Raw genomic sequence first — 11,852 nt, forward strand, 5'->3', positions numbered from 1 at the left:
TTAACCCTTGCTCTGGTCTACTGTCCCTCCCTCTCAAGCAGTCCTCCCTCCTCCTGCGCTGCGGCGCCTTTAAACCTTCTTGGCCCTTGCCCCGCCCCGGGTCCGCCCCGTCTGAGGCGGGACCCTCCAGAAAACCCCCGGCTGGGCAGGGCGCACCACTTGCAGCTGCACCCCTTGCCTTGAGTGAGTGCGCCGCTCTCCAGCCCGCTTGAACGGTGAGCAGGTCCGAGGGACGGGGGTTGGGGGCATGTGCGTGGTCTGTAGAAAGCAAGAAGCCAGCGCTTTGGACTTGCTCCAGCGAGCTCGTGGATCAAGGGCTGGCATCAGGCAAGGGTCCGGTGACTACTTTACCCCGCCCCGTGCTGTCAGGTCCTGTCCCCAAGCCCTGACCCGACATTGTTGGACGATGAGGTCAGGCGAGGTTAGCCCATGCATAGACAGGGCGTCCGTCCGCAGCAGGGACTCAGGGACTGAGCCCCACCCGCGGGCTCTATCGCTGAGTCCTCACTGGGGCGAGGGGAAAAAAGGGCGTCTGACTTTAGCTGGCTGGCCCCGAGTGACCCCGGGTCGTGGCGCCGGCCCTGGGCCAGCTCGTGCTCCTGGGCTTTCCCGCGCGACCCTTCACTTCCTGGTTCCAGGAGCACGTGTGGGCACTGCGTGCCCTCTGAGTCCCCAAGGCCGCCCTTTTCATTCCTGTTCCTGCTAGCTTGCTATTCTGGGGACTTGAGATTACGGGCTGGAGCTAGGGGGCTCTGCATGGGTCGCACGGTGACCTTCTGTGAAGCTCCAGTCATCTCTATGACGGTCCCCTGACCTCGGGGGTCTGGGTGCTGCAGCCCTGACTGCGCCCCGGGGTGCCCTGTGTGAGGTTGTGGGGGTGGTGGTGGCTGCTTTTCCCCTGCCCGAGCGCCGCTGCCCCCACCGGGTGCCCCCTGCTGCTGGGAAAGCTGGTGGTGGCCGCGGGCGGGCGGGCGGGCTGCCCAGACCACTGCGTCACCCCAGCGGCGGGAGGGCGGTGGGTGACTCATCTGCTGTAACGGCCCAGGGTGTGGTCGTGGGGGTGGGGGGCGGCGGCTGGGAGGCCGGACCTGCAGGACCGGAGGTGGACTGCCGCCTCCCCCCGCGCCCTGTGCCTCCTGGGGCTACCTGGAGCCGGTGTCCTGGGAGTTCTGTGAGCAGTTGGTATCTGTGGGGCAGAGAGAAACGGGGTGAGAGTGGGGATGGAGTGTGGCATCCGATGTAGAAGACCTGCGGCTGGGACGGGGCTCCCCCAGTGTTCTCTTTGACTCCAAAGCACCAGACAGCAATAACTCTCTACCTCCAGCCCCCTCCCAGTTTCTCCTCCCCACTGCAAGGGGCAGACCTACAACTGCAGAGGAGGCCAAGGCAGGGCGGGCCCAGTAGGGCCCTACCATTCCAGAACCAACAAATAGGTTTTGTCCAACCGCAACTCCCTCCCTCACCCCAAGGCCTCTGCCCCTGTACCCCACCCCGGGGTTGGCCCCTAATCCTTTCTTCATTCCATTCCTTCTCCCTCCAGAATTTTCAGCTGTGGGTTCTCTAGCTCAGAACACTTTCCCTTCCCAGGGGATTTCTTCTCCTGAACGACTACTTCCTGAGTCTGCTTCTTCACCCCAGCACGGGTCATTTCCTATCTTCCCCCACACGCTGTCCATCCCCACTATAGCTGTCTCCTGGAAAAATCCCTTGGCACCTGGCTACACCCGAGCACTGCTGGGACGATCCCACTTCTGCTCCCGTGCTCACAGCCTGCTCACCACAATGTCTGTTGAGAGGGTGTTTCTGCCCGGAGCCCCCACCCAGCCTCCAACACTGTTTGGTACACAGAAACCATGGCAACGGCCCCCACCTCATCCCCTCCTCCCACGCAAGCCTTGGAGCTTCCTGTTTGTGTAGCCTCAGCTTTCTCTTCTGCTCCTGACTCTCGGTGGTGAGGGGCTGCCCTACGGTGGTTCCCTTAATTGTGGGCCGCCCCCCATCCTTGCTGCTGGCTGTGGCACCTCGCTCTGTGGGCTGGTGCCCTCATTGTGCTGCTCTTTGAGAACAGTCCCTGCCCCAAATCTGAGTTGGGAAGTTCTCCTGTGTTCCATCTGCACGGTGGATGGAGAGTCCCTTTGTCTTCCCAATTAAACACCCTAGCCAAGAACCCTGAAGTCCTCCCTGCCCCCACCCATGTCCGCCTTTTCTTTGGCTTTGGCTTTGGTGAGGTAAGCTTCCAGCCCAGGGTCTGGGTGGGGCCGAGTGCCTTGCGTGGCCCCTCCCCGTTTCCCGCTTATTGTAACTCCAGGGTGAGGGTGAGGGTTGTTCTCACAGCTGCAGTAGCGCTAGGGTTTAGGTTGCTCCCTGCCAGCCCATCCCCCAGGTTGTTCAGCTGTCACCTTCCTTTGGGGTCCCCAGCTCTGGGGGTCGCCCACACCTGTCTTCCAGCTGGCATATCTCTTCTCACCCTGGTAGACAACTTGCTTACTGTTTTCTTTATGTCGGAGGGAAGGCAGGGGCAGGTCCCCTGGGTGTCCCTAGGGTGGGCCTTCCCAGCTCCAGCAGCCGCAGCCCATCAGCTCCTGCCTGCCCGTGGGGGTGGGGAGGAGAAACAGCTGCTGGCCAGGCCTGGCCTGGTTGGAACTGCCCCTTCTCAGGACTCCGCCCTATGGCTCTGGCACCTCAGAGCTTGAGGGTAATGGCCCCAGAGTGGAGCAGATACACTGCAGCTGGAGGCCGCGACCCTGCCAGCTGTGTCCAGGCCCCAGTGTTGGGCGGTGGAGGGGGTTCCTCAGCATCCACTTTCCACCCAGTGGTGGGTCTGGGAGGCCAAGTTTGTCCTGCCTTGGGGGTTGGGGGGCACTGGAAGGGTCTGGCTTCAGGCCTTTCTCTCTGCTCTTAACCCCGGTGTCTAGGTTAATCATTCTCCTGCCCTTTCTTTACCTGTTCCCTGGTGATCCCTGAGCCTCAGGCGGCTTGTCCCTGGAAACAGCCCTGAGCACAGCCACTCCCAGGAGAGAGGTCTGGTACTGGGCTGCGGAAAGGGGGCTTACTGGTGGTAGTAGCTCTTAGCCCCTTCCTCCTCCTGCCTGTCTTCCAGCCATTCCCCTGTGCATCAGAGGTTAGAGTTTTCTATGGCAGAGTGGCCGCTGGGGAGGGCAGGGATGCTTCTCTTGGTTTCTCCTCAGAACTCAGCCACCCCACCCCGCCTGCCTTCCCCCAGCTGATGGTGTGTGTGCCTGGCGCTGTGGGTCGGGGCCCAGACTGACATTTATCTGGCCCAACTTTCGGGCTGGGGGAAGTGGAGGGGGCGGGTTGCTCTTTTTTTTTTTTTTTTTTTTTGAGACGGAGTCTCGCTCTGTCGCCCAGGCTGGAGTGCAGTGGCGCGATCCCGGCTCACTGCAAGCTCCGCCTCCCGGGTTCACGCCATTCTCCTGCCTCAGCCTCTCCGAGTAGCTGGGACTACAGGCGCCCGCCACCACGCCCGGCTAATTTTTTGTATTTTTTAGTAGAGACGGGGTTTCACCGTGGTCTCGATCTCCTGACCTCGGGATCCGCCCGCCTCGGCCTCCCAAAGTGCTGGGATTACAAGCGTGAGCCACCGCGCCCGGCCGGGTTGCTCTTAATGAGGTTTAAAAATAACTGATTTAGGGGAGGATCTGCCGGAAATGTGCAGCTTGATAAGCTGGGGTAAAAAGGAGCAGCCATGTTGGAGTCGGGACGGGAGGGACTGGCCCGAGACACAGCCTCTGCGGCCGAGAGGTGTTGAGGGTTTGAGGCAGGCTGGTCCCCTTGTATTTCGCAGAGCCCCAAGGTCCATTGAGAGGGGGTGGTGGGATTGTTTAACCTGGGTGGGTGGGAGAAGGGGAGCTGGAGTGACTTCATCCCTGAAGGCCAGCCTGGCCTGGAGCCAGATGTGGTTAGAAGGGGTGGCTCTCTTTCCTCCCCTTGAACACAGATGCCCATCCTGGGGGTCCCCTTTCGTGAGCAGCCTGACAGCTAGCTCTGTTTCGGAGAAGAGAGAAAAGCCAAACCAGGGTAGGGATGGGACAGAAAATGGGGACTGTGGCCCGTTCTTGGTTCTTGGCTCCCCTTGGCATCCATAGCATGCCCGGGTCTTGCTCAGCCCCTGAGTGTCAGACCCAGGTAGTGAGTGTGGTGGGAACACACCGCCACAGTGAGGTCCGCCAACTCAGGCCATTGGTTGGGAAACCACCCAGTTCTTGCTAATCAAGGTCCTCCAACGAAGTTAAAGAAACCCTCCTGTGTATTCCCCATCTTGCCTTCTCTTCCCCAGGTTTCTCCAAAAATATCACCCAGGGCTCCTGTATTAGTTTCCTATTTTGCTGTAACAAATTGCTACAAGCTTAGTGATTTAAAGCAACACAAATACAGCATCTTACAGTTCTACAGACTTCAACAGGGGTCTCACTGGCTAAAATGCAGGTGTTGGCAGGGCTGTGTTCCTTCTGGGGGTTTTGGGGTGAATCTATTTCCTTCCGTTTTCTGGCTTCTGGAGGCCACCTGCATTGCTTGGTTCATGGCCCTGTGTGACTCTGACTTCTACTTCCATTTTTTTTGTTGTTGTTGTTACTTCTCCCACTCTGACTCACCTATCTCCCACTTTCAGTTAGTAAGGCCCTTGTGATTACACTGGCCTCATTTAGATGATCCAGGATAATCTCCCCATTTCGAGATCTTAATCACATCTATGAAGTCCGTTTTTGTCATATAAGGTAACTATCCACAGGTTCTGGGAATTAGGACATGGACACCTTTTGGGGGGGCATGATTCTGCCTGTCATAGTTCCTAGAAGGGAAAGTCGAATTTGTTTTTATTGCCTGGTTTCTCGTAGGAAATCCGATTTGCTTGCTGAAATCCCTCAAGGACCCATTCAGGCCTACCTCTTCCAGAAAGCCTTCCCAGGCTGCTTCTGCCCATCTGCTTCTTTTAACTCCTACAACATGTGATCTGAACTGTGCACTTTAGTATTCTTTGTGTGCAATCCTTACCTGTTCATATGTACTCACTTTGTCTCCCTGATGGTACTGTGGGCACTTGAGGACCAAGGACTTCTATCTCTTTCACAATCCCTAGCACAAATAGTAGGTGCTCAATTAAAATCCAGTGGTTTGCACCAACCTAGATGGTTAAAAAAAAGCAAAGAAAACCCAGAGGTTGAGGGAGGGTAGATCCAACAGTTTCCTAAGCTGTTCCACATTCCTCCTCCTCTCCCCAAATCATACTCTTTCCCAGGGCTATAAAGAGCAGGGTTGCATTTGGTAACAGTTCTGGTCCTCGTCCTTGGGGCTCAACCTGGGGGAAATGGCGTGTATCCCTGCAGGCAGAATTCCTGAATCTCCCCCTCCCCAGGCTGCAAGGTGTTGACCAAAAGCCCGGATGTGTCCTCTCCCTAGCTCCCGGCAGCCACCGCCACCCATTGGAATGGCCAACAGGGGACCTGCATATGGCCTGAGCCGGGAGGTGCAGCAGAAGATTGAGAAACAATATGATGCAGATCTGGAGCAGATCCTGATCCAGTGGATCACCACCCAGTGCCGAAAGGATGTGGGCCGGCCCCAGCCTGGACGCGAGAACTTCCAGAACTGGCTCAAGGATGGCACGGTGAGAGCCAGGCCCCACTGGCTTGGAAGTGCAGGGCGAGCAGGACTGGGTCCAGTGGACTGGGGATTGTTTAACCTGAAGAGGGGAAGATTGAGGGCACACATGTCCCAGCCTCTTCCTCAGCCTGAAGGTCTTTGTCAAGGATGTGAGAGGGCGCATGCTTTCCTCCCTTCCTGTGGAGTGGAGGGTAAGGGTGAATGTGCCTCCCAGGCAGTGGAAGACTGAGGCACTGAGGAAGAATGTCTCTAAGGAAAGAACTGTGGGAGGGTGTATTAGCAAGGAAAGACTAAACACTGGCTTTTCACTCTGGGCCTGGAGGCAGGAAGCTGGCAAGAAGGACTGTGAGGCTTACTCTAGTGAAAGAGTCCAAGCTGTCTTCAGGCAAGACAGGAGCCTCTTCGGTTCATTGTCTCTGGTTCTAAGGGTGGTGCACGCTGAGCTGCGATAGGTAGGCATATTCTCACCTTTCCACCCCTGCTGTCCTCATTCAGGTGCTATGTGAGCTCATTAATGCACTGTACCCCGAGGGACAGGCCCCAGTAAAGAAGATCCAGGCCTCCACCATGGCCTTCAAGCAGATGGAGCAGATCTCTCAGTTCCTGCAAGCAGCTGAGCGCTATGGCATTAACACCACTGACATCTTCCAAACTGTGGACCTCTGGGAAGGTGGGACAGGGCCAGGAGCTGGGTCCTGTCGTCCAGGAGGCCAGAGATTGGGCTGGGCCCTCTTGACCAGGGAGAAGGGGCTGTTTTCTGGCTCCCTGAAGAGAAAGAGGGGTGTGTTTGTGTTCCATGGAGCACTTGGTCATATTGGAGGCTGGAACAGAGAAGGGTATGGAAATGAAGAGTAAAAATAATTAGGAAGCCAGGCCTGCTGACTTAGCGATAGAGGCGGAACCCTGGCATCTAGGACACTGCAGAGGCTGACACATTCCCATTCTCCTTCCCAGGAAAGAACATGGCCTGTGTGCAGCGGACGCTGATGAATCTGGGTGGGCTGGCAGTAGCCCGGGATGATGGGCTCTTCTCTGGGGATCCCAACTGGTTCCCTAAGTAAGTATTGCTGGGACAGCCGCAGGGTCCAGCAGGTGCATTGCTTCTGCCCAGTCCTGTCCCTGGGAAATAATTTATCTCAGTAGCAGCTGTCCCTTTACAAAGCGCTTTCAGAAAATTCCTCATCTTACTTAATCCTCGCAACACCCTCTGGGATGGCAAATGACTGTCCCTTTGGACAGATGAGGAGGTGGCTTCAGAGAGCTTATGGCTCTCAAGGGCAGAGCTGGCACCAGCCCTTGAGCCAACAGCAAAGCTTGTGCTCTGTCCAAGGAAGGGATTTACTAGGGCAGCCTGTGATCTCCTCTAACCACCACTCCCTTGTCACCCAGGAAATCCAAGGAGAATCCTCGGAACTTCTCGGATAACCAGCTGCAAGAGGGCAAGAACGTGATCGGATTACAGATGGGCACCAACCGTGGGGCATCTCAGGCAGGCATGACTGGCTACGGGATGCCACGCCAGATCCTCTGATCCCACCCCAGGCCTTGCCCCTGCCCTCCCACGAATGGTTAATATATATGTAGATATATATTTTAGCAGTGACATTCCCAGAGAGCCCCAGAGCTCTCAAGCTCCCTTCTGTCAGGGTGCGGGGTTCAGCCTGTCCTGTCACCTCTGAGGTGCCTGTTGGCAGCCTCTCCCCCGTGCTTACTAATACATTCCCTTCCCCATACCCATCAAAACTGGACCAACTGGCCTCTTCCTTTCTCCTGGGACCAAAATTTAGGGGCCTTGGTCCCTCATCGCCATGCCCTGGCCTGTTCTGTCTCTTCTTTTTCCCCCTGGCCTGTTCTGTCTCTAAGCTCTGTGTCCTCCGTTCATTCCATGGCTGGGAGTCAGTGATGCTGCCTCTGCCTTCTGATGCTGGACTGGCCTTGCTTTTACAAGTATGCTTCTCCCACAGCTGTGGCTGCAGGAACTTAATTTATAGGGAGGAGCCTGTGGCAGCTGCTGCCCCAGCCACAGCTGCACTGACTGTGCTCACCACACATCTGGGGCAGCCTTCCCTGGCAGGGGCCCTCGTGGCTTCTCATTTTCCATTCCCTTCACTGTGGCTAAGGGGTGGGGTGAGGGGACGGAGAGGGAGGGCTGCCTACCATGGTCTGGGGCTTGAGGAAGATGAGTTTGTTGATTTAAATAAAGAATTTGTCATTTTTCAATGGACTCCGGCTGTGTCTGGGGCCACTGTACCACTGTGGGGAAGGGAGGAATACTGGGCAAAGTGCAGTGAGTGATACAGGAAGGAGGGTAGAGATGAGAGGTTGCAGTGCTAACCCCTGTCTTCAGTTTCCTCCCCATCTTCATTCTCACTTGCTTTGGGGGGTGGTGTAGGTTGGAATTAAGAGGGGACAGGACCTCACAGCTGAATACAGACTACATAGGCAGTGTCCACAGGGAAGTAAGGCCCTTTCTAGTCAATGGAATTGGGTAATCCTGCCTGCTGCCTTTGGCTGGGTCTGCCTCTACAGCCGGAACAGTTTCTCAGTCACTAGGAGGGTGGGGCTGGCTGCTGGCACAGCCATCAGTCCTGGCAAGTGAAGCTGTCTCCAGGTGAGAGGTCCCTCAGGCAGGCTTGGGGTGAGGTGATCTGTGTTGGAGTTGGCCAGACCCATGTAGGGGCTGAGGGTGGGAGTTGCAGTGGTGAGGAGAGGTGGAAAGCTGGGGAATGAGCAGGAGTGAGTTGGTGGTGGTTGCTGGAGGGAAGAAGCCATGTTGATTGATCCTAAGCACCTGTGAACTAAGTGCCTGGGAGAGACTAGCGGCAGAACTTCCTTTCTAGGTGGGTGGCCTTGGGCCATGATCTCAATTTTGGGTCAGGTTGTCTCTAGCACCTATCTTTGACCGAGGCATGAGTCTTCCACCCACGGTTTCTTTTTTTCTTTTCTTTTCTTTTCTTTTTTTTTTTTTGAGACAGTCTGGCTTTGTCACCCAGGCTGGAGTGCAGTAGCATGATCGCTCTTGTTCTCCAGGCTGGAGTGCAGTGGCGCGATCTCAGCTCACTGCGACCTCCGCCTCCCAGGTTCAAGCGATTCTCCTGCCTCAGCCTCCCGAGTAGCTGGGATTACAGGCACGTGCCACCACGCCTGGCTAATTTTTTTGTATTTTTAGTAGAGACGGGGTTTCTCCATGTTGGTCAGGCTGGTCTTGAACTCCCGACCTCGGGTGATCTGCCTGCCTCGGCCTCCCAAAGTGCTGGGGTTACAGGTGTGAGCCACCGTGCCTGGCTATTTTTTGTATTTTTAATAGAGATGGGGTTTCACCATGTTGGCCAGGCTGGTCTCGAACCCCTGGGCTCAAGTGATCTGCCTGACCTCATGGCTCTGCCTTTTCTTGCCATCTCCCAACACCCCAGCCTCGGCCTCCCAAAGTGCTGGGAGCCCCACCCACGTCTAACCACTAGGTATTACCTTTACCCCAAGGCTTCCCAATCAGACTCTGTGTCTACCCAGGGGGAATTTGAGGGACCCTGGGCCAGTCTGACATTAGGGTCCAGCCCCATCAGCTTCACCCGGGGCCTGGCCTTCCTTGCCCCTTTCCCCTTTTCTACTTGAGGTATCTCTGTCTCCTAGGAGGAGAAAGCCACAACACTGTGCCTGAGGGAAACAGGTTTGTAACCAGAGCTTTTGTTCTCTCCCCTTTTGTTTCCCTGCTTCTCTGAGGCTCCCTCTTCCAAGAAGCACCCACTAGGGGCCAGGCCCCCCACGCCAGTTCTTCATAGCCATGGCAGTCAGCCTTATCCCCACACCACGCTTAGCCTTGCCACACCACACCTCGGGAGAGACTGTATTTGCCTGCTTGCTGCACTCCCACAGGCTGTGGCACAGATAAGATAGGCTGCAGCCTATGGGCAAATTCCCAGGGGATTAGATCCTTTATCTCTCATTCAGGAAGGCTTTGTGGAATGCTAGTGAGGGAGAGTGATGTCATTGCAGAGAAAACATTGAATTCGCTATTTATACTAAAACAACAAGCTATTTGCCACCTTCCCTGGTTTAACTATTTATAGCTATAAATTATTGGCCACAAGCCTCGCAACTCCGAGAAATACCATTTGTCACAGTGCCAGCACTGAGAACCACTGCCTTCTCCCAGAAGATTCTCACAAATCGCCCAGGAGGTGGGTATTACTGTAATGTGTTCCCCATTTTGTCTTTAGATGAGGATACTGGTCTCAGAAGGGCCAAGGAACGTGCCCAGGGCCACAAAGCAATTAAGGGAGAAGCAGGGATTTGCATCCAATCAACCTGGCTCTGAACCCGGCTGAGCCTGTGCAGTTCTAGGCTCAGCAAGAAGTGAAGCTGTCAAGGGACTAGGGGACAGAGGTGATGGTGGGTGGCAGGGCGATGCTCCTCATCTGTAAGCTGAAGATGATAATTCCTTCCTCATGAAGTTGCCGTGAGGATTAGATGAGCCCTGGAAAGCACTTTGCATGGGGAATGCTAGCACATAGTGCTCAGGAAATGGAAGTGTGGGGAATAAAAGGTAGAACATTTGTGTATGGACCCTGGGCTGAGAGGGAGCTAATGCCCAGCAGTTTCATGCCCTTCACCACTGTCCTGTTGAACACGGGCAAAGATGCTTTCAGTGGCCCTATCCCCACTACCTGGCATAGCTTATTTTCAAGGGAGACACCAGCTGTATTTGAGAAGTGCTCAGCCATTGGGCTCACCTTTCTTCTGGCTGCACCCACCACCACCCAAGCATTGTGAGGAATCTCAATGTCCCCTTAATCCATCTAACTGCAGACTCAGCTGCTTCCTTCTGGAGCTGGCCTCCACTGGCATCTCAACATTTTCCAGCTTTCTGTTTGTCTGCTTTTTAGCATTTTTTCTCACCTGAGGTTACAATTGCATCCTTAACTTGGCTTCTCTCATCTCTGACCCCACTTCAGGCCCTGGAGCCCAGACTAGGCACCAGCCTGTGTATGGTTCTGCCTTTTCTTGCCATCTCCCAACACCTTATTCTGTGTGGCTCTCTACAGTGGTGTCTCTCTCTTTTTTTTCCTTACATTTTTCTTTATTATTATTATTATACTTTAAGTTCTAGGGTGCATGTGCATAACGTGCAGGTTTGTTACATAGGTGTATATGGGCCATGTTGGTTTGCTGCACCCATCAGGTCGTCATTTACATTAGGTATTTCTCCTAACGCTATCTCTCCCCCAGCCTCCCAGCCCCACAACAGGCCCCCATATGTGATGTTTCCCTCCCTGTGTCCATGTGTTCTCATTGTTCAACTCTTTTTTTCTTTCTTTTTTTTTTTAACTTTAAGTTCTGGGATACAGGTGCTGAACATGCAGGTTTGTTGCGAAGGTATACGTGTGCCCTGGTGGTTTGCTCCACCTATCAACCCATCACCTAGGTTTTAAGCCCCGCATACATTAACTATTTGTCCTGATGCTCTCCCTCCCCTCGCCGCACCCCTTCCCCGACCACAGACCCTGGTGTGTGTTGTTCCCCTCTCTGTCTATGTGTTCTCATTGTTCAACTGGCTACAGAGGTGTCTCCTAACACTCTGCCCTTGCAGGGCTTCTCCTGCCGCCTGGAACAATCTCCTTCCAGGTCCCACCCTCGCTTGCTCCTTTATCTCCTTCAGGTTTTTGTTCAGACATCATCTTCCCTGATCACCTCGTTTAAAACTGCACACTTCACCCTGAGCCTGGACCCTATGCTCCATTCCTGCTTTCTTTTATCACCACCTGACACCTAATATATTTTACTTATTTATTTTCTGTCCCCACCCATAGAATGTACACTACACAAAGGCAGGCTTTTGTTGGTTTTGCCCACATAGAGTAGTGGTTGGTATGTTGTAGGTGCTGGATAAATATTTGTTGAATGAATGAGTGAGCATGACACCACCCTCATGCTCCTCAGCCTCCTGGCTTGGCAACACAGTGCCCAGCCAGCCCAAGGGCCTAGCAAACCAGCCTGTCATCAGATCTAAGATACAGCCCAGCTCATCTCTCCGCTTCCAATGCTTCCAGATTATTCATTTCCAAAAAATAAAAACCCAAGAAGCTGCATTTCCTATGGACAGAGGAGAGGAGGTTGGAGGGTGGATTGCATGCTCTGGAAAAATGGAAGGTGATTTGAGGATTTTGGGAAAAAAGAACAGGAGGAGGGCAGGAGGAAGAGGTAGGAGACCGCTTGGGTTCATTTGCTCCTTG

The 11,852-nt window shown here is 54.7% G+C and overlaps 1 protein-coding gene across 5 annotated transcripts; it reads left to right on the forward strand.

Moving 5' to 3' along the window:
- The first annotated feature begins 130 nt into the window (after positions 1-130).
- Positions 131-7,843, forward strand: TAGLN2 (transgelin 2). 5 transcript variants are annotated; one of them, XM_032154028.3, is made up of 5 exons: positions 131-215; positions 5,419-5,626; positions 6,118-6,292; positions 6,577-6,679; positions 7,012-7,843. In XM_032154028.3, exons 2-5 carry the CDS (start codon positions 5,447-5,449, stop codon positions 7,151-7,153), a joined length of 600 nt encoding a protein of 199 aa, XP_032009919.1. In that variant the 5' UTR covers positions 131-215; positions 5,419-5,446; the 3' UTR covers positions 7,154-7,843. The 5 variants fall into 5 exon arrangements, with proteins under 5 accessions (XP_032009919.1, XP_032009918.1, XP_032009920.1 ...); XM_032154027.3 differs by having other exon boundaries at positions 163-215; positions 5,375-5,626; XM_032154029.3 differs by having other exon boundaries at positions 203-223.
- The last annotated feature ends 4,009 nt before the right edge of the window (positions 7,844-11,852 follow it).

This window comes from Hylobates moloch, unplaced genomic scaffold, assembly GCF_009828535.3.
Source record: "Hylobates moloch isolate HMO894 unplaced genomic scaffold, HMol_V3 SCAFFOLD_5, whole genome shotgun sequence".
Lineage (NCBI taxonomy): Eukaryota > Metazoa > Chordata > Mammalia > Primates > Hylobatidae > Hylobates > Hylobates moloch.

Bases quoted from the DNA above. Each gene is read 5' to 3' on its own strand.
- TAGLN2 (XM_058439134.1), top strand. From the start codon at position 2,194: ATGTCCGCCTTTTCTTTGGCTTTGGCTTTGGTGAG. The intron at 2,229-5,418 runs GTAAGCTTCCAG...TCCTCTCCCTAG, and splicing joins TTGGCTTTGGCTTTGGTGAG to CTCCCGGCAGCCACCGCCAC. The intron at 6,680-7,011 runs GTAAGTATTGCT...CTTGTCACCCAG, and splicing joins GATCCCAACTGGTTCCCTAA to GAAATCCAAGGAGAATCCTC.